The 21,920-nt window shown below is 29.5% G+C and overlaps 5 protein-coding genes across 5 annotated transcripts; 4 read left to right on the top strand and 1 right to left on the bottom strand.

Moving 5' to 3' along the window:
* The first annotated feature begins 46 nt into the window (after positions 1-46).
* LOC113797421 (RNA-binding protein NOB1) lies at positions 47-1,468 on the top strand. Its single transcript, XM_027347791.2, has 2 exons — positions 47-229; positions 301-1,468. Exons 1-2 carry the CDS (start codon positions 158-160, stop codon positions 1,426-1,428), a joined length of 1,200 nt encoding a protein of 399 aa, XP_027203592.2. The 5' UTR covers positions 47-157; the 3' UTR covers positions 1,429-1,468.
* A 326-nt stretch (positions 1,469-1,794) lies between these two features.
* On the top strand, positions 1,795-5,280 carry LOC113797418 (uncharacterized). Its single transcript, XM_027347789.2, has 2 exons — positions 1,795-2,259; positions 2,334-5,280. Exon 2 carries the CDS (start codon positions 2,460-2,462, stop codon positions 4,605-4,607), a length of 2,148 nt encoding a protein of 715 aa, XP_027203590.2. The 5' UTR covers positions 1,795-2,259; positions 2,334-2,459; the 3' UTR covers positions 4,608-5,280.
* A 229-nt stretch (positions 5,281-5,509) lies between these two features.
* Positions 5,510-8,944, bottom strand: LOC113797417 (uncharacterized). The gene is made up of 2 exons (XM_027347788.2): positions 7,026-8,944; positions 5,510-6,967 (listed from the first exon to the last, which is right to left on the bottom strand). Exons 1-2 carry the CDS (start codon positions 8,238-8,240, stop codon positions 5,966-5,968), a joined length of 2,217 nt encoding a protein of 738 aa, XP_027203589.1. The 5' UTR covers positions 8,241-8,944; the 3' UTR covers positions 5,510-5,965.
* A 782-nt stretch (positions 8,945-9,726) lies between these two features.
* On the top strand, positions 9,727-16,606 carry LOC113797412 (uncharacterized). The gene is made up of 13 exons (XM_075824863.1): positions 9,727-10,297; positions 11,092-11,167; positions 11,253-11,770; positions 11,834-14,082; positions 14,150-14,286; positions 14,341-14,564; positions 14,621-14,833; positions 14,891-15,023; positions 15,087-15,257; positions 15,310-15,399; positions 15,466-15,757; positions 15,826-15,926; positions 15,994-16,606. The coding sequence occupies exons 3-13, from the start codon at positions 11,579-11,581 to the stop codon at positions 16,404-16,406; spliced, it is 4,215 nt and encodes a 1,404-aa protein (XP_075680978.1). The 5' UTR covers positions 9,727-10,297; positions 11,092-11,167; positions 11,253-11,578; the 3' UTR covers positions 16,407-16,606.
* A 395-nt stretch (positions 16,607-17,001) lies between these two features.
* Positions 17,002-18,371, top strand: LOC113797424 (1,5-anhydro-D-fructose reductase-like). The gene is made up of 2 exons (XM_027347796.2): positions 17,002-17,305; positions 17,376-18,371. Exons 1-2 carry the CDS (start codon positions 17,144-17,146, stop codon positions 18,165-18,167), a joined length of 954 nt encoding a protein of 317 aa, XP_027203597.1. The 5' UTR covers positions 17,002-17,143; the 3' UTR covers positions 18,168-18,371.
* The last annotated feature ends 3,549 nt before the right edge of the window (positions 18,372-21,920 follow it).

Here is a 21,920-nt window from a genome sequence, read left to right as displayed (position 1 = left end):
ATGGTAGTAGCATTATTCTATTCTATGAATACTTTTTTTTTGGATACATAGATCCACCACGTGATACAAAGAATCATTGTTGGCTATTCTTTCGAGCAAATTTTTCAGTTTTTTTTTGGTTTATTTTATGTTAACAATTTAAAATTGATTGATTTTGATGATGATACAGAAAAAAGTTCAACATCTTGTTGCCGATTCCGGTGCCTTTATATTCAATTGTCCATTACAGGTTAATTAAGGTTTATTTATTAATCAAATTTGTTTTTCTAATGAATTTTCTTTTCTCACATTTAATTGTAGGATTATGGTGAAACAATTTATACACTAAATGATGTTGTCAATGAAATCAAAGATGAAAAAACACGTGAATCATTACAGATTCTTCCATATGAATTAAAATATCGTGAACCAACTGATGAAGATATTAAATTTGTTGCCTATTTTGCTAAAAAAACTGGCGATTTTAATCAACTATCCAAAACCGATATCCGTTTGATAGCTTTGACCGTACGTCTAGAAAAAGAAATAAATAAAGGTATTAACTTGAAAGAAAATCCCGATATCAAAATATTGCCAACAAAATCATCAAATTCAAATTCTTTGACAGTAAAAGATTTAGAATTGTTTGGTTATGATGTTAAAAATGGTGCAATTATTGATTCAATCGATAAAAATGAAACACAAGAAATCAATGAAATCAAATCGGAAAATGAACCTGAAACAGATGGTCCACCAGTTGATGATAATGATGATGATGATGATAATGGTTGGATTACAGAGGAAAACTTTCAGGAAATTCGTGATAAATTAATGGGTATCAAATTCGATGAAGATGAAGACGATGATGATGAATTGACGGTAGCATGTATAACGGGTGATTTTGCTATGCAAAATGTTCTCATGCAAATGGGATTGAATGTTGTATCACCAAAAGATGGTCTACATATTCGACAAACACGACAATATATAATGCGATGTCATGCATGTTGCCGAATTAATCCATCGACAGCCACGAAATTCTGCAAATATTGTGGTAATTGTCAAACGTTAAAACGTGTTGCTATTACAATCAACAAAGATGGTACGGTAAAAATGCATATAAATTTTAAACGTCCAATTCGAATTCGTGGTAAAAAATATTCATTACCAATGCCACGTGGTGGTAAACATGCTAATAATCCAATACTTTGTGAAGATCAACGAATACCACAACAACGTAAATCAAAAACTGCTGTTGAAGAGAAAAAATTATTGAATATGCAAACAATTCTAACTGATCCAGATTATCTTGTACGATCAAATCCATTCGCTATCAATGATGTTTATAGTCGTGCATCAAGAATGATACCGAAACAACGAAAACAAATCAATCCAAATGAAACAAAAAAACCAACAGGCAACAGAAAGAAATCGAATAAAAATTTTTAATTTTTTGAAATAAAATTACTTATTTCTTGTGTATTAATAATGATTATTGAATTTCATTTTCCTTTCAAAAAAAATCGATCCATTGATGATGATTGTTTTGCCATCTATCGGGAACAAATTAAAAAAAAACCATTTTGTTTGTTGCTCGATTGTCGTGATCGTCGCTTTCGTCGTCGTTGGTTGTAATGTTGATAATGATGATGATGATGATGGTGTTGATCGGTTGTATCATTGAGCGCCACCTATACACCACGCACACTCTCTCAAATTATTAAGCAGCCCCTTTTTTTTCATTATTTCCAATTCATTCCATTCATTTATCTCCATCTCCAAAGAAAAAAAATATATATATATTCCAACAACAACAACAACAACAACAGTATCATCACTTTGTGTGTTTTGTTGTTGTTGTTTTTTTTTCTAACCAAAAAATTCACTGTGTGTAATCATTATTCTTTCGAGATTCATAATCTATAGATGATTTATTTATTAATTAACCAAAAAAAGCAATTAATATATTGATGATCAATTAGAACGACAATTGTTGTTGTTAATTTGTTTGTTTGTTATTGTTGCTGATCTGAATTTGATTCTTTCTTTTTTTTATATATGGAAATTCTTAATATAATGATAATGATTTTTTTGTAATTTGTAGTCGACTGATACAAAAAAAAAGAAAAGAAACCAACAATCGTATATGGTCTTCGAATCCATCTATCTATATTCATAATAATTTGAAACTAATCGATTCGATTTATAATGTTTTTCATTATCATCATTTGATTTATTTGATTAAGAAAAAAAGAGTAAATTTTGGGAAATTTCATCAAAGTAAGCTATAGCCATATATTTTATATTTTAAAAATTAATAATAATTTTTCAAATATTTATTTCCAATTCAATAGGTCATTCTGGTCATTCACATATATTTGAATGACTTTTTTTTCATCTTACTATTCTAGTTGTCATCAATTTTTTGTTTATCTTGAATTTTCAATTTTCAATAGTTGAAAAATAATTTATCCGTTTGAATGAAAGATTATAATTATTTCGATCAAAATAATTTTATTAACAACGAAAGTAATCAGATAGGCAACGAAGACGACGATTGTTTTAAACAGCATCAAGTACCGTTGACAACATTATCATCACCTATCATAATGATGAAACCATTACAGCAAGAGGAAATATTTTCATATTTTAAAAGCCTATCCGGAGCTAAACGTATTGAAATGGTTTGTGGATTAATTTCAATGTGCATTCCATTGGAAATACGTTTTTTCGATAATGTCATACAAGATATGGTCAAACGTGATTATAATTCATTTAGAGATGCAGAAATCAAAGCAAACACTTTTCAAGAATTAGATACTGTTTGTAAATGTGATCTTTTATTGGAAAAAGTTTCAACAACAATAACTACAATCGGTACTACTACCGATAATCAAATATATTATGATGATGGTATTATTAATAATACGATACCGGCAGCGGTGATAACTAATAATAATGAAATGCAAAATGATAATGTAACAACTACATCGTCATCTTCGTCGGCCATATCGATAACATCATCAGCATCATCACAATCAAATAATCGTGATTCAAATACGACAACACCGACAAATAATAATAATAATAATAATAATAATAATAATAATAATGAGAATAAAAATAATGATAATGGCAAATTGACAAATTCAAATAATATAATTGCCAAAAGTGTTGATCAATCACAACAACAAACAATCGGTACAACAACAACAACAACAACACTGACAACGATGGCCGCAACGAATCAAAATATATCATCAAACATTGCCAGCTTTCCATCACGATCTAAATTGATAATATCATTGTGTCTGATGAATCCAAGTAATAGTCATTGTTCATCAATTGTATTCAATGCTATAAGAAAACAATTGTCACATGAAAATATTTGTCAAGTAGTCGATCAAATCTATCTACCTAAAAATCAGAATATTGATGATTTATTTTCTGAAATATTATTATTATTAACGATGGCAATGTATCATCCTGCGTTTACCTATGAACAACGTGATCTATTGGCCAGTCAAAAGAAAGATATTGAACAGCTTTATTATAATATTATCAATTATTTGCGTGCACAACAATTTTTAGCTTGTCAAGCAGCCGTAGCGGCTGTTGCAAATCAACAAGCGGTTCCAGTTCCCGCTCAGCCAATTGCTGTTGCTGTAACTGGTTCCAATGCAACGATACCGGTACCGATTGTTGCAACATCGGCTACTGTAATTCCATCATCTGGTCAACAACAATCGAATTATCATCCAAGAGCCACCACGCCAGCTAATCCATCGGCCGGTTCTACTGGTAATGACAGTGGAGGTACTAATACCAATGCTCAGCAGCAGCCATCTACGCAAGCAAATGCTTTATCTGCTCATCTAGCACATCAATATCATCACAGTTATCATCAATCAGGTACTTCCGGTGGTCACAAACCTCATCAACATCATCATCATCATCATCATAATGCTGGTGGTGGTCCTACATCAGCTGTAACGCATTTAGGTCCTCAAGTTGCACCTGCTCAACAATATATTCCATTTATACAAAGTCCATTGGGTGCCAATATAACTTTTACAGCGACGGGACCACCACCACCACCGCCACCAATACCATCAAATGCGACTAATGCTGTTATACAGAATATTGCAATGCTAAAGATGAGTTCACCACAACCACAATCATCGACACAATCACAGCAACAACAACAATCATCATCACCATCACCTTCATCAATATCACCGGCATCCTCAGTGTCAAGTAATAAATTACCACCTCAACCTGCAGTTGTACAGGTTATGCCACAAACAGCAACAACAACTCAGATCGGACAGCAATTCATAAAGTTGGATTCAATGTATACGACAGCCAATCTGGCTGGTGGTCCATTGATTGCTGCTGGACCATCACCTCCAAATTCATTGATTGTTGTCGATCGAAATGCTACAACCGGTACGAATGTTATTCCAACAGGTCCGACAATGTGTTTACATCATACGCAATTATTAGTTGATGATAAATCATCAACAACATCGATAACTTCATCAGCATCCTGTTATAATTGTGGTAATATTGGACATCGTGGTACAGAATGTACAACTGGAACTGGAGATTGTAGTGGCGATCATTGAAAAGAATTTGAAGATTTTAATGTAGATAATCGTTTTTTTTCGAACGAAATTCTGGTAATATTTTTGGATCCATCCATACAGTAGTAGCTGAAAAGCATTAAAAATTATCCAAAATGAAATCCATTTTATTCAATTTAAATCTTATCAAACTTTATCAATATTAGAACAGCCATTTTAAGGATATTACTTGAACAAACAAACAAAAAAAAAATGGAAAAAACGAAAAAAAAAATTCAAAATGAGTGCCAGAAATTTTTCATAATTTTTGTATAATCGATGCCATCACAAAAAAAACGAAAAAAAAAATCTAATCGGTCTCATCATCATCATTGTTATATTTCATCTCATAATTCATTTTTTTTTTAATTTTTAATTATTTTTATACACTTTCACACACACACACACATAAACATTCATTACACAATTATTGTTTGATTATGATTTTCATTGATAATTTGAATGAATTTTTAATTTTTTTTCAATTTTTAATTTTTATTTTTTTTTGAACAAAAACATACTTGTTACATTGACTTGATGTTGTTGATTCCATACGGGGAAAAACAAGCAAAAAAATCCAATTTTGTCATCATTCATCATTTACACACACAAAATACATTTAAATATAATGTGGATAAATGAAAAGTTATCATAAAAATTATCATTATCATTATTATCATTATCATAATCATCATCATTTCTATCGCTGAATTATTTTTCATCAATTTGGAACCTTTATATTTTTTTCTTTCTCTCTTTCTGTCATTGTTGTGATTTTATTATTGATTGATTGATTGATTAATTCTCATTCAATTTTTTTTTTGCATTCTTTTTTTCTTTTTCTCATAAAACAAAATAAAATAAATCATGTGTATTGTGTCATTTGTAATAAATGAAATAAATAATTTTCTTGTCAAATTTTTTATCTTTATTTTCACATGTAGAATAAACAAACGAAAAAAAAACAGATTAAAAGAATCACAAACTATAAGAAATTTTTAAGGCTTTTTTGATGATTTTTTTTGTGGTTGTTGTTGTTTTGCTTGGAGATTGTGATTTTCTGTTTCAAAATAAACTGAATCATGGACATTAGGATTAAGTAGATGTGGGTGATAAGTGTTTTTGGTTTTCAAACAACAATGATTCTACGACTAGTTTGAATAGAATTTTAATAAAAATTTTTTTTGGAAATATTCGTGGAAATAATCGAAAATCGATGCAGATTCCAAATTTATCTTGATTTGATTTATGGGGCGAAAAAAACGGGATGAAAATGTTTACTTTTTTGAATATCACATTGTTTTTTGAAATTTAAAACAAGAATTTTTAGGACTAGTAACGAATTTTTTTTTTGAATCTTTTTATGAAGACCTGGAAGACATTGATGATGATGATGGTTTTGATGAGAAAAGAAATCCAGAAAATTTTTTCTGCTGTGATTGATCGAAAAATTCTTCCGGTATATCATCATCATTCATAACAAGATCATATCTTCCAGGAACATTATTTGATTGTTGATCATCACCATCTTCAAATTGATATTCAAATATAATATCATCATCATCATCATCATCATTACCTTGATTATTCTGTCTTTCTGCCGGCATTGGTTTATTGAATGGCCAAAAAAATCGCTGTGATAAACGTGCTGAATATGATGAGGATGAAAAATTGAATGCAATACCTAGAACAACATTCAATGCTGACATATCATAATGATGGCAACCACTATAACGATAATGTGGTTTTTTATCTAATCGACATGTAGATCGCCATTGACTGCCTAATGGTGAAATACAATCACTTGTCAAGGCACAACGAACCCAAGGTAACATGATTCCCCATTCGAATGGTTTCCATGTTTGATCATTGATGGTAATCATCAAATGACCCGGTCGAATCATTCGATGAAAATAAAAATTCTCTTTAGTTGTATGAAAATATTCAAACATTCGTGGATGTGTCAATGCTGATGTTGGTTGTTCAATCGGCCATGATAATATACCAGATTGATGGAGAATTTTTGATTGTAATTGTTCAATAATCGAATGTTTGGAATCAATAAAATGATATTGTGGATCTAACCAAATTATTGTCGTTGTATCATTGATATTACGATTAAATATTTTGTCTTTTTTGTCGTTATTATTAAGGATATTATTTTCATTGTTTTTAATCATTTGTTTTCGACGATATTGTCTTGTCAATTTGATATCACGTAACATTTCTTGTATGATAATTGAACGATATGCAGCCATTCGTAAATCGGAAACATGTGATGGATAGATATCATATTGAAATGTACGAATTGTACATAATATTTGTTTTCCATTTCTTTTCGGTTGTTGACATAGTCTTTCAATCTATACAAGAGGGAAAGATGAAAAAATTGCGTGACATTTTTTTTCTTCTATTACTTACTTGACTCAATTGATCGGGATACAAACCAAGATCATAAATCATAAGCTCAAAATTCAATAAATTTTTGCCAATTTTGCGAAAATGTCCAAAAGAATTGATGAAACTTTTACCCAATTGAAATTGATTTGAATCGATTGCCGTTATAAATATGATTGATTCAAGAAATTCATCGGATAATAAACCGGAAAGATTTTGTGATTTTGATTTTGTTTGAGCATGACGTTGATGATAAAAACGTCGATTTGATTTAATTTTTGTTGTTGAAAATGATGAATCTTCGATTGATTTAGCCATTGATGCCATTGTTAAATTATCTGGATGATTACGTGCATATAGATAAACGATATGTTTAAGATTGAAACCTAATTGCCGTAATTGATATTCAATACTACTTGAATCAAATTCATCATCATCATCATTAACATAATCGTCAACATATTGATTATTATTATTATCACGTTCTTGAAGATATTTATTGAATGAATTTGATGATAATTTTAAATTATAATCAATATTATCATCAATTTGTGTTAGATTGTCAATCATATTGACCAATTTATATAATTCAATTGATCGGCCATTATTATTATTGATAATAGGCACTGAATTATGTTTTTGTTTTGTGGAAGTGTCAACAACAAAAACAGGATCATTATTAATATTATTATTATTATCAAATATCATTAGATGAAAATAATCAAGATAATATTGATTAATCATATGTATCACTTTATCAATAATTGTCTGTTTAGATGATGATAATAATAATAATAATGAATTCGATACCTTATCTTCTTGTTGATTATTATTATTATTATTATGATGATGAACATTATGTTGATCATTAATGTTTTGATTATTATTAATAAGATTATTATCATGATTATTATTGATGGAAATCAATGGTGTTTGTAGATGATGATAATCATAATATGTTGAACGATATGAAATAAGGCAATATAATGTTGTTGTTATGGCCAATATACAAATAAAATATAATGATAAACGAAATTTTCCAATTGAAAACATTGATATATGATGATGATGATTATAAAAATGATTATGATGATTATTATTATGATGAAATGATCCGTTTGTTGGTGATGATAATGGTCCAATATTATGATTATTCAATGAAGACCATGATGAATAAAGAATATTCATACGTTGAGATGAAAATAATGAATTGAAAATTTTGTTCGCCGATGGTTTCATTTTCGAGATGAAAATTTTTTTGCTGCGGGAATGTTTCAAAATTTTATTTCACCATCAAAACAAATGGAAAGACAATGATGGAAATTTTATTATTATTGTTATTATTGAAAATCATACGAAATTTCATCATTTATGTTTTCTGTTTTGTTTTCACAACCATTTAAAAATCTTAAAAAAAAAGAAAAAATCAACACAGCTGAATTTTATTCATCAATAAACGAATGAGAGAAAAAAAAAGAGAAAGTGATTTTAAAAAAATCGAAGGTTAAATCATGATCGAAAAAAAGGTGACATTTTGGATTCGATATATTTTCTGTTCGAATTCATTGTTCTTTTTTTTTTTTTTTTTTTGTTTTGGTGAAGAATTCAACGATTCAATGTAACAAACTTTGTATTCATAAGAATTATTGTATGATGAAAAAAAATGAAAAATACAGAATTGTTGTAATTGTTTGTTTGAAAGAAGAGGTGTATATCATCAATGTAAACCGATAATGATTACAATCGATTGAAAATCGAAGCTTTTTACAATCGAAATCATCCCATTTCTTTTAATGATTGAATTAAATCAACAAGAAAACCATATTTATAAAAACCAAAACTATATATATACATGTACTTGAATGATGATAGTTGAATTTACAGTAAAACTTTGTCTATCAAAAAAAAAACTGTTTTCGATTTTTTTTTTGATCGATCGAATCATCACTGTAATTAGGTAACGAGGAGGATATCTTATTTTTTATCCTTTTTTTTTGTTGTTGTTGTTGATAAATGCTAGCAGCATTATATTAGTTAAAATATCATGCCGAAAATATAACATTCGATAATGTGAAGTAGTAGTAGTTGAGTAAACAATTATGAATGAACAAGGGTGGAAAAAAAATTTTATGAATGAAAAATTAGTCAACAATTTGAATTCGAATATTGACCAAAAAAAAATATATATTTCGATTTGATTAATGATTTTATTTATCGGTCAATTTTTTTCCAATATAGTTTTGTTTAAACGAAACAAACAATTATAAATCAACAATAGATTCATTTCAAAAACAAAAACAAAAAACATGTTGACAATTTTGCCGATATATCCGGTATATTAATTTAGTTTGTTTACTTTCATTTTTTTTTCTCGGTGCAATAATAAATTTTGGAAATCTAATTGATAATTTAACCAAAAAGAAAAAGGTAAAATTATCAATTTTATCAGTATAATTTTCAAAGAAAAAAAAATTTTTCCACATTAAACTATTTCCATCCTAGATGGCGATAAAATCATTCAACAAAAAAAAAGAAAAAGAAAACATGTAACAACAAGGATACGACCAGGGCCAAATAAACATTTTTTGTTGTTGTTGTTGTCGTCGTATACGACTATAGTCGTTTGTTGTTGAGAATGCGCCCACTACCATATATCTATTCATTCATTTATTCCAATGTTTCTGTTGCCATTACACCAAAATCATTTTGAGCTTTGGATCATTTTTTTTTTCGTTTCGTTGGTGTATTTCGAAAAAAAAATTGAGCAGCTGACTTCGTTTTTTTTCTATATAACAGTGTATTGAGAGAGACAAGGAATATTTTTGTTTTGTTTATTATGATCGGATTTGGATTAGATTGGATTTTGTTTTCTGTTTTCTGGTGTAAAATAACAACAACAACAACAACCAAAATAAAAAAAAACAACAACATTATCATCATTATCATTTTGTTATTGATTTCATTTTATTATTATTGTTGTTTTTTTCTGATTAAAATGTGAAAGTGAATTTCATTCGTAAATTTTTTTTTTTTTGTTTGTGTTCGAAACAACCAATTAAACTATATCGTCTCTAATTGATTTAATGTCAATTTGATGACCTTTAATTTTTTTGTTTTCATTTTGTTTTGTGAAAATTTTCATCGTCATCAACATTATTTACCTTTGACCTTCACCTGATAAAATTTATCAAATTTTGTTTTGTGAAAAAGAAAAAAAAAGAAGAGAGAGAGAGAGAGAGAAAAGAGAATATTTAATAATCTCTCTTTATCGATCTTTTCATCATCATTCATAATAAGTAAGTTTTTTATCATCATCACCATCCATTTAATAATTCAAAAAGGTTTTCTCTATTTTCAATTTGATAATGGTGATATTGTTGAAAAAAAATATCCCAATACGTCCACTTTCTCTCCTTTTTATCTTGTTTTTTTTGTCAGATAGACCTATAGACATTTTCTATAATTAAAAAAAAAATTTCTCTTGAAAACTTTCTCAAACAAACAAAAAAATTTCTTTCTGTCTATTGACATTGTGACAAATTTTATTCTCTCGCACTCCCACCACTATTGAGTACTGAAAACCAAACTGAAAAGAAGCCAAAACAAAACATTCGAAAGTATCGTTCCTCTCTCTCTCTTTCATGATTATCTTGTTCCAATGAAATGGTTCCAGAGAAATTTTCATTTTTTTTGTTTTGTTTTGTTGTCAATATACAAAACAATTGACGTCGTTGTCGTTACTTACTTGCGATGAGAATCATTAATTTTCTCCGTCTACATTTTCCTTAAATAAATTTTTATTTCTCTCTCTCTCTCTCTTTCTTATCTCAATCTCAACTCACATTTACACATACTTTTTTTTCGTCAATGATGTGCAGTTGTCGTCATTTTTTTTTGTTTATTAATTTTGTTCAAAAAAAACAACAACAAAATTCTAGAGGTATTAATCGATTCAAAAGTATTTTGTTCATTATGATCCGATCATCATATTGCTGCTTTCAGCAGCTTTCTTTCGCTTCTTTCCGTTTATCATATAAATAAGTTGTTTGATTTATAATGAAATTTTTTTTCGTTTCGTTTTATATTCAAGGTTTTTTTTTGGAAAATTTTTTGGAACGTTCAGACTGATTCTTTAATTAATTGATTTGATCATCAACTCTAAATTTGTAAGTTTATTCAGTATTTTTTTTTTTTTTTTTTTTTTTGAAATATTGATTTTTCATTTTGTTTTTTTTTCATAACCTTAAATAGACCAAATCATCGACATCATCATCATCATTCGATAATAATAATCATCATCAAAAAAAATTGAATGCGCATAATATGACGACAGCAATGATGAGTATACTCATCAAAATTTATGATTGAATAATCAATAAAACACTTATTAAACACCATCGAATGATGAGATCAACATCTTATTGCATTTTGCAAATCTACTTTTTTTTCTTATTTTTTTTCAGATTTTTTACAAAATAGTAAAATCTGAATAATCCGTTTTGTTGTGAACATCAACCAACTAATCAATCAATCATCATCCAAATTCATTGGTCCAAAAAAAAAATTAATAACAAAAAATGTCATTCACCGTACCCATTCATCCGGTTCCATTTGTGGATTCTTATCAGGGTCCACTTGAACCATTAGATATTACTGACAATTCACCATTATCATTATATGTTTTATGTGCAAAATATATTGTAAAAAATATTTCGAAAATTTCTATTAATCAACATTTACCATCAGAAATTTGTGACAATCTAATCGAGGTAAGATCAAAATTTTCTAAAATATTCCTTTAATTGATAATTTATTTTTTTGAATTGGCGTAGTTGTTTCGAATTTATCGTTCAAAAAAAGTTTGTAACAAATTTCTATCCGCATTAAGTACGAAACATTGTTCAGTAGTTTCGGCTAATCTAAGTAATCTGGATATAACCGATGAAGAATTGACTGATTTTATTGATGCGCAAGGCAAAACATTACGATCATTAAATCTTTCAAAATGTAGCCGATTATCTTCCAATGTTTTATTACAAGTCAATCGAACATTGTTAAAAGTTCATGATGTTGAAAAATTATGTCGATTAGTTACAGTGTATGAAATTCCTGCTGATCATCCATGCCAAATTCCACGATCATTGGTACGACAAAATTATCCTTTTGTCATTCGAAAATTTTATCATAAAGGCAAAATTCTAACCGAAATAAATAAAAACTATAAAACAGCATGTCCCGAATCGTATCTTCAAAATTCATACATGTTACGTAAAGAATGTCCACAATACTCTCAACCAACAATCGATGAAAATGTTTTCATTAATTCTTTACAAACGACATTTGAACATTCTTGTTCACGAATACCGAAAACAAACTATGAATTAAATCGTGAAATGGGCCTATTTTGTGATCCATATTTTGCCAAAGAATTTCTTTTCGATATGGAAGCTACAGCGTATGCATGTTATGATCGATTAATCGATGACCACCGAACTTATCATCTGAATGAAATTCAATATCCACTCATTAGTGCTTCACAGATTATAAGATCTAAAAATAATTCACAATTTCCTAATGAAAATCTCGAACCAAATCAATGTCCCTATTGTTATGGTAGCGGTATTAATCGAGAAAAAATTATGATTTTACCAAAAGGAATCTATCATTCAATGCATCTATTCAGTAAATATTATGGCCGTTATTTTTCTTATGATGATAAATTTCTATCCAAATCATCGGTTTGTCCATCAAAATTTGTTAATGATAATAATAATAAACAATCATCAATAATTGACATGAATGTTGAAACGGATATTTCGGCTCCCGAAGATGACGATGAATCATATTTTGATAATTCGTTTCCATATTCGGTTTTCAATTTGAAAAGCCGTCATGTTCCATTATTCAATGATCTTTCATATCCATTCGGATCAATGTGTCGGCGAAGTTTGCTCAGCTCTTGTGACCAATACTTTCCACGAATCCATACATCATCTCAGTTATCGGGAAATGCATTCCCCACGTTACTATCAAGAAATAATGCGGTTGATGGATTGAATTCGGAAGAATTCCCACCTTTACAACCAACACGAGTGGATTCTATCGGTGATTCAACATTGTCATCACAATCAATGACTTCAGCTGCGGCTACTTCGTCATCATGTCCAATTTTGTCAAGTTGTGCTGAAGCTGCATTCTATGATTTCGAAACTAATAATTTACCCGGAGAATCTTTGGCCGCTCTGATGGAAGAATCAACATCAAACAGCAATAGCCATAAGTTTCCAAAATTTTTGAAAAAATTTCGACCACATTCACATAATACTTTCGAAAATGATCATAATGAAAATAATTCGGAATGTTCGAAATCATCGACAGTCAATACGATTGATATTAATCAAAATGTCAAGGATGAATCATCACCAAGAAATTTTTCACCCACCTCTTCAATGTCATTCGTATTATCCGAGGATGATTCACGAGATTCACTCGATGTTAATGTATTTGAAGTGAATACACACGAGATTACCTGTCCATTACATCCGAAAAACTGTCCTCCTGAATATGATTATTTTGATTATTTAAGTTTAGTGTACAATACTGAAACAACAACATCTGAAGATGTAGCTTCAGAGCTTTATTATTCGGAAGATATGCTTCGTTTCGAAATGTATCCGTATCATGTATATCGCATTGAAACACCAGGCTATCCTTATGTACGACTTGTTGAAGTCGTCACATGGTCACCATCATCACTTGAATCATTGACTGTTGGACCTGGTTTGATGCCACAAAATCTTGAAGAAATGCGTCCAGAACTTCGTCAATCAATTATATTGAATCGAGATTTTAATCATCTCAAACGAATCGCTATACATGAATGGCCAGTAGATATGCAAGAGAAATTTTTTGCCGGTTCCAAATATCTCGATAGAATTACTCATCTGGATTTAAGTCAATGTCAATCTATTGATGATGGTCGATCATTAATACAAATGTCGAATCTAGAAACATTGATTCTATACAATGTCAAAGAAATTTATAGAGTAATTGATTCGATTTGTAACATTAAATCATTGAAGTATGTTTATTTTCTATTTAAAATTATTTGATTCATCTAATCTTTAATGTTTCAAATATGAAAACAGAGTATTAGACATTTCTAATTCGGGAGATCAAACAACAGCAACACGTGATCCTAAAATGCCTACAATTCCGATTAGAACTCTCATCTCATCATTGCCAAAATTGGTCTCACTCGATATTTCCGGTTCAAATATAGCTGGTAAGTAATTTTATTCATTATCGATGATATTGATGTTTGACTTGTTTTATTTAGTTGGAATCGTAACCGGTCTAGCTGAACGGGAAAATAATCCATTAGAATTTTTGGGCATTTTCAATACAAATGTTGAGCCAAGTTCTCGACATCATATTCCAGCCATAAAAATTGCTGGAGAAAATTTCGAAGATTTAGTCTTGAATTCATGTGAGGCCTATATGAATCGACCAGAAATGTTGAAAAAATGTTTAAATGAATTATTTCATATATTTCGTTATGAGGTATTTTTTATTGTTTAAGAAAATCGCAAAATTAAATTTTTGATGCAATTCTCTAGGATGGCCATCATGATTTGGAACGAGCTGTTAAAATTCTAGTCTGTTCACTTGGCCGTCATCCTAATGATAAAATGATTCAAATGGCAGCTTCGGCTACATTGTTTTATGTCATTAAATCAGACGAAGCAAAACCAATATTGGGTAGAAGAATCAAAGAATTAATTGTTACTCGTTTGTTAGATGCTATGCAAACATTTAGATATGATCAAACAGTATGTCACTCCTTTTTTAAATTTTTGTCAAACAAAAATCTTATTTAATTTTTCTAGATGCTACGAAATGGTTGTCTGAATCTAATACATTTTCAGATACCAGCCGATGTGATTTCTGAATACACTCGTTTGGCTGATATTCTTCTGTACATTGTCGGAATGGATGATGATGATTTTGTACAGCGATTAGGTAAGAATTATTGAGCAAATTAAATGATATTTTAAAACAATTCATGATTTTTTTCTTTTTCAGGAATCTATTTGCTAAATTTATTAGCCTGTCAAGTGGAAGGAGAACAGAAAACAATTGTAGGCAATTTGGGTGCTATTGAAAAAATGTTGAATTTAATCGAATCTCGTTATAATCGTAATCTTTGTGATGAAGTAATGGAAACAGCGTGGAGTACAATGTGGAATGTTACAGGTAAGTTTTAGAAATCAAATTGAACATTTATGATTTTTTGTTATTTGATTAGATGAAACTCCAATAAATTGTGAACGATTTTTGAATCATAATGGAATGGAATTTTTTGTCACTTGTATGGAAAAATTTCCTGATCATCCAGGTACATTGATTACTTAATTTACTAGAACAAAATTTTTTATTGATTTTTCGGTTATCGATGTTATAGAATTATTACGAAACATGATGGGATTATTGGGAAATGTATCCGAATGTGCTCATCTTCGATATCGATTGATGAAAGATGATTATATTTTTCGATTCGTACAGCTTTTGGATTCACAATCTGACGGTATTGAAGTTAGCTATAATTCGGCTGGTATTCTTGCCCATATTGCATCGGATGGTGCCGAAATATGGAATCGACATCTTCCCACTTGTAATCGTGATGAAATGCTTGCTCGAATGGAATGTGCTATTTCACGATGGGAGATTAATTCAAAACGAAATATCAATTATAGGTAAATTAATTTTTTTGTTTATGTAATTAATATTGATTATTAATGACATAAATTTTAATGATTTGTAGATCATTCGAACCTATTCTACGATTACTTCGTGTTTTGTCTATTTCATGGCAAGCACAATATTGGGCTGTATGGGCATTGGCCAATTTAACACGTGTTCATAGTAAGATTTATCCAATTGATATAATTCATTTTAATTTTTTCATGAAAAATTTTTACTTATTTTTCAGGCAATAAATATTGTACATTATTGGAAAAAGATGGCGGCGTTGAAGTTCTAAGATCATTTATCGTATCACCAAGACCGGATAATTTTTCATTACCTGTATCGGTTAAATGTTTGGCAGTCGTTACCTTGTTTCAATACTATCTTTATAATACATTTGGTAATGTCAAAATTTTGGAAAAATCTAATGAAATCTCTTGTTTTGAGTTGATAAAATCTCCCATAATCATTGGTGATTTTCTACGGAAATTTGGATTCGAACATTTAGCATTGGAATTGGATATCGATTGTGATATGAATGCATGTAAAGATATTGTCATGACTGATCTATGTAACATGTTAATGAATAGATCATCAAATATTGATGAAACAGCATTGCGTAATCTAAACAATAATGATGACGAGTTGTTATTGTGATAGAAACAATAATTCAAATTTATATTTTGGAAAAGTGCCAATTTATTTAGCAAAACCATCTAACAAAATACCCTAATCTAAGCACTCACACAAATTCTATAACATCTTAAAAAAAATCTATTGAATCTATTTCGGAAATTTTCATTCATTATCCATTAACTATTATCACTTTGGCTATAAAATGATATTTCAATTCTCAATATTATTCATATGAAACATAATATTTCGTTTTGGTTTTTCAGACTTTTTTTTTGGCCATTACTAAAATTTTTTTTTCTCACCAAATTGCAATTGATTTATGTGTAAATATATTTTGTTTTCCTTTTTTTTTGTTAAAATTCGCATGATTATAAAAAAAATTGTTTATGTAGATTATAATTTTCGAATATTTGTATCATTCATTTTAGAATCGATTTTGTTTTTCATTCACTATCATTTTTTGATAATAAATTTATATTTTATTGATTGAATTTTTCGAATTTTTTTGATTTTTCTGGAATTTTTCTCACCGCTACGTCATCTGTGAAATGCAAAAAATATTAAAAACAAGGGCGGAGAAAATCGAATTGATATTAATTTGTTTTTTTTTTTTTTGCTAAATTGTTTTATATCATTTGATAATGATATTATAAAATACATTAATCATCATTTGATAATTAACACTTGTTTATTTGTTACAACTAATTTGAAGGTTGTTTTATTTTGTCCTTTTCAATTGACAATCGTTATTCAAAATAATGGCTACATCACCAGTTTGGTCGATTGAATGTAAAGGCAGTGTTAAAATTCCGATTCTTGGTCTTGGTACCTATGCGGCTGTCGGTGATGATTTAAAAGAAATCATTTTTAAAGCTATCGATGTTGGATATCGTCATTTTGACACAGCCGATTATTATGATGTAATTTTTATCATTCAAAAGAAAACTTGTTTAGTTAATGTTGATTCAATTTTTTGTTTCTCAATAACAGAATCTCGTACCATTAGGAGAAGCTGTGAGAAAATCAATTGCTGATGGTAAGGTCAAACGAGAAGATTTATTTATCGTCACCAAAGTTTGGCCAACTTGGTATGGAGAAGGTCGTGTTGAAGCTGCTGTTCGAAAAAATCTCAAAGAATCAGGCTTAGATTATTTTGATCTTGTTCTTCTTCATTGGCCTTTCGTTCTTGGTGATTCTGATACGGAAAAGATGCCATTGGAACCTGGTACAAATCGTTTAATTTTTGGTAATCGAAACATCGTTGATGTTTACCGAGAATTGGAAACTGTTCAACGTAAAGCATTGACAAGATCGATTGGCATATCGAATTTTAATGCTGAACAAGTTGAACGTTTAATGAAATCTTCGATTTCGATTTATCCAGTCACAAATCAAGTTGAATGCCATCTTTATTTAGCACAATTTGATTTGCAAAAAATTTGTGCAAAACATGGAATCATTTTGACAGCTTATTGTCCATTGTCTAGAAATCGTGCCGGTGAGAAAAGTGTATTAGAAGATGAAATTGTCAAATCTATTGCTACAAAATATAGCCATACAACAGCACAGATTGCTATACGATGGCTTATACAGCGTGGCATCATTGCCATACCGAAAACAACAAATCCAGAACGGCTCAAAATTAATTTTAATGTATTCGATTTCGAGATCAGTGATGAGGATTGTAAAATTCTTGATTCATTGGATCAAGGCGAAAAGGGACGACGAGTTCGAATGGAAATGAATAATTTACGAGAACATCCAGAATTTCCATTCAAATAATTTTATGAAATCATGTTATGTTTTTTTTTATTTTTATTTTTGAGATTTTATCTTTTTTAATCAAACTAATCGATTGTTGTTTTCGAGCCAATTTTTTTTCTCTGATTCTGTTTTTAAAGAAAAAAAAATTAACATTACAAAATAGATGGCAGCCCTAGTTCCATATTTTACTATGGTTAATAAAGAATTTTCAACAAAAAAAAATCTCGAAAAACAAGTAGAATTTGTGTTGGTATTGATGAATGAAAGTGAATGATATATAATATATATCATTCACTATCATTCAATATTATATATAGTGATGGATATTGTTAGAAATATTAACATAGCTAATTTATGAATATATTTTTTTCTATTCTCATTTGTTTACGATAATTGAAATTAATGATTTAATGCCAATAATAATAATAAAAAACAAACATAAAAGAAAGAATGAATTTGAACAGGGACCATTGAAAAACAGAAACTAAATTATTGATTATCATTGTTGTTGTATTGTTGGCCTATTGTTTTTGAAATGCAATGAATTATAATGGAATGATGATCATAATAAACAAGGGAACCAGTTTATAAATAATTGAATATACCTTGTACGCTATGAATCATAAAATACTATATGAATAAAATACAGTGATTTAAATATTGTGTCCAGTCAAATTGAATGAGAAAAGCGAAAAAAAAAGCATCAGACAACCTATGTAAAGAATTTTAATTTTTTCTCAATAATCAAAATTCTGTAGCCGTATTTTATCGGTGATGGAAGAAAAAAAAGGAAAATTATGAATTGCAAATCTTTACCGTTGCCTCCGAGATTCAAGATGAGAACATTTTTTTTTGCTTAAACTTGTCTCTTTTTTACTTTTTTTTTCTCCCTTAATATGTTCACCATAATTGAATTAAATTCTCGTTTTTTTTTCTCTTTCGTATATTTCCACATTCCACATTAAATTATAGATGCGTTTGGGCGTTTGCTTATATCCACCAAACTAAGTAGCTTTTCCATGTAATCATAATAATAATAATAATAATAACAGAATATAACGCTGTTGTAATAGACGATCACGATCATCATTGAAAGATTTATCCGAAAGGAAAGAAAATTCTTATTTTTCACCAAAAAAAAACGAAGATAAAGTGAAAAGAAAATTTAAGGAATTCGATATGAAATTCTTATTATTATTATTATTATTATTATTTTTTGTTATAAAAACCGGAATGTGAAAAAAAAACAAACAGAAGCAATGAACGAACGATCAAATTCAACAATTCAATGATGTTTGATGATGATAATAACAAATTAATGATAAAATTCAGGTAGTTATAGATAGGTGTGTGTGTGTGTGTTAGAATTTCTCAATGAAAAACAACACACATCTCTAATAAAAAAAGAAGAAAAGCATTTACAATTCATTATTTATTAATCTAATATTTAGTTTGGCTCATTCAAATCGTTTTTTTGTTTGAAGTGTTTGTTTTGCTCTATTCAATTTGGGGCGTTAAGAGAAGGCTAGTTTCGATTATGTCAATTTTTTTTTTTGATAGCTGGTCCATTTACAAAATTAGCCGTGTAATGAAGTACACACAATTTCAGTTTCAAATCATACAAATCATACAAATCGATTGTGAGTAAAACAATGTTGTTTATTCAAAGGTTGTGCTGCGAATAAATGGTTAAAATAAAGAACAAATTAAATATACTATTGATCAAAAAATATAGTTCGAAATTCGAACCGAACTTGCTTCACAACACTCCCGGCGCGGAAAGGGAATTTAAATACGTTGTCATCTGCTAAAGCGATAAGCCATGGTTTACGACTGATAAAACGATCGAAAAACACTATACCAAGAGTTCCAGTATTGTTATCAGTAAAATTCGATTCATTAATCTGTTTAAGAAAAGCCAAACAATGAGGATGCCAAAACTTTTCAAATTTAGAACGAAATTCTTTCAAACGGTTAGGCCAAATTCCATTTGTTTCCAAAACAGCAACGTCGTCAGTCATCGGCTGTTGTTGTCGTCCGTTTGCAATTTCAAAAGCACCAAGTGGAAAAAATATCCATTCAAATTTTCGATTATCCAATTTGCTAGAATTTTCATTATCGCTGAAGATCATTTTCTTTTTATCCACAAAAATAAACAATCGAGCAATAGAAATCAATTTTTGCAAGTCAACAACACGATCAGCTAACTCGAGATTCTTGATAGATGTTGACGAGCCAAAACGTTGTACATTAAACATCGAGTCAAAACACATTGTAATACGGGAAGAAAAAACAAAGTGCATTTGGTTCAATACATTGCCTAGTTCATATGGAGCAAGTAGTCTTGATTCAGCGACAGATACTTTTTTCGAAGTTGTCCTTCGGACGTTGAACGGATAAAATCGATAATTGAGCTTCAAAACGACCAATAACTTGACCAATTCGTAGCTTGATCCGAATATCATCATCTTCATCTCTATCGATGTTCAAATTATCATTGTCGATATTCAAAACATTTCCTGATTCCGGTTTCAACAACTCTTCTTTAGGCATAGATGATTGTTCATCCTTAAATTCAACAATATCGAATACATTTTCACGAGCAGCCGGATTATTCATTTCGGTTGAGCTACAAGCTGCAAAATCCTTTCGTGCTTGGTAACTGATGTCACCAAAAATCGTGGGAATTGACAGAACTTTTGGTTGATTCTTATAAAAGAAACCTAAGTTATCAGTTCCAATAATGATTAAATTCTTTTCATTCATTTTCATGGCGAACAAATCAATAGAAATTTCGTATGAATTGCCACGAATCTTCAAAACCACTTTCTTGTGACTGGTTTTGTCTTCTCCCAACGGCGAAGATGCTAACATTGAATAGTTTTTATCCGAAATATTCTGATCATCTAATAACAAATCAGGATCAATCAACGAAATATTAGAACCACTGTCCAACAATATAACGCTTTCTTTTCCATTGCATTTTCCATAGATCATTGGACGATTTTCAAGATTACCATTTCTTATTGCATCAAATTCATTAGACAAACTTCGATAAGAGATAGCGGCTACTGATCCACTATCCGAAGATTCACCATTCGATGATCCTGATGATGATGACGATTCCGATGATGATGGAATCGATGCAGCGATTCCTTTCGGTTTAGTTTGATATATTTCATTCAATACGTCATGCATTTCAGTAGCGTGAAACTTATCACACTTTTCACATTTTTTATCAATAATCGAAGAACAATTTCTGCTAAGATGGCCTCTATGCAGACATATCAAACACAAACCCTTGCCTTTGATCATTTCAGCAATGGTTTTCGAATCAAATTTTCCAAAACATTCATAAGTTTTTTGATGGTTACTGCCACAAATAAAACAATATTTCGATGAAATAGCAGCAACAAAAGCTTTTTTCGTTTCTTCTTTATTTCTTGTAGATTGATCGAACTTTTCAATTTTGTTATAATCATATTTCAATGCCGATTTATATAATTTATCAATATATTTTACAACATCTTCAAAATTCGACATTTCAGATAGCATTTTTCTTTGTGCCCGATAATAAAACTTATAGGCAACAGCTTGTATCAAATTCGTGACATAAAAAGAAGAATCAGTTTCTAAAAATTTCACAGCCAAATTTGCATTTTCGACAATATCCTTAGCCATTTTTAAATTATCGGTTTGGTTTTCATTGACAATCCTAGGAATTTTATTTAAATCATTCTTAATTTCTAGAATGGCCAATTCGTGGTCATC

This window comes from Dermatophagoides pteronyssinus, unplaced genomic scaffold, assembly GCF_027571235.1.
Source record: "Dermatophagoides pteronyssinus isolate colony J.1.1.1.1 unplaced genomic scaffold, Derpt_VIB-CSIC_2022.12 sq0002, whole genome shotgun sequence".
Lineage (NCBI taxonomy): Eukaryota > Metazoa > Arthropoda > Arachnida > Sarcoptiformes > Pyroglyphidae > Dermatophagoides > Dermatophagoides pteronyssinus.
Note: the sequence above shows the minus strand (reverse complement) of the source record. Positions and strands in the feature narration are given on the sequence as shown.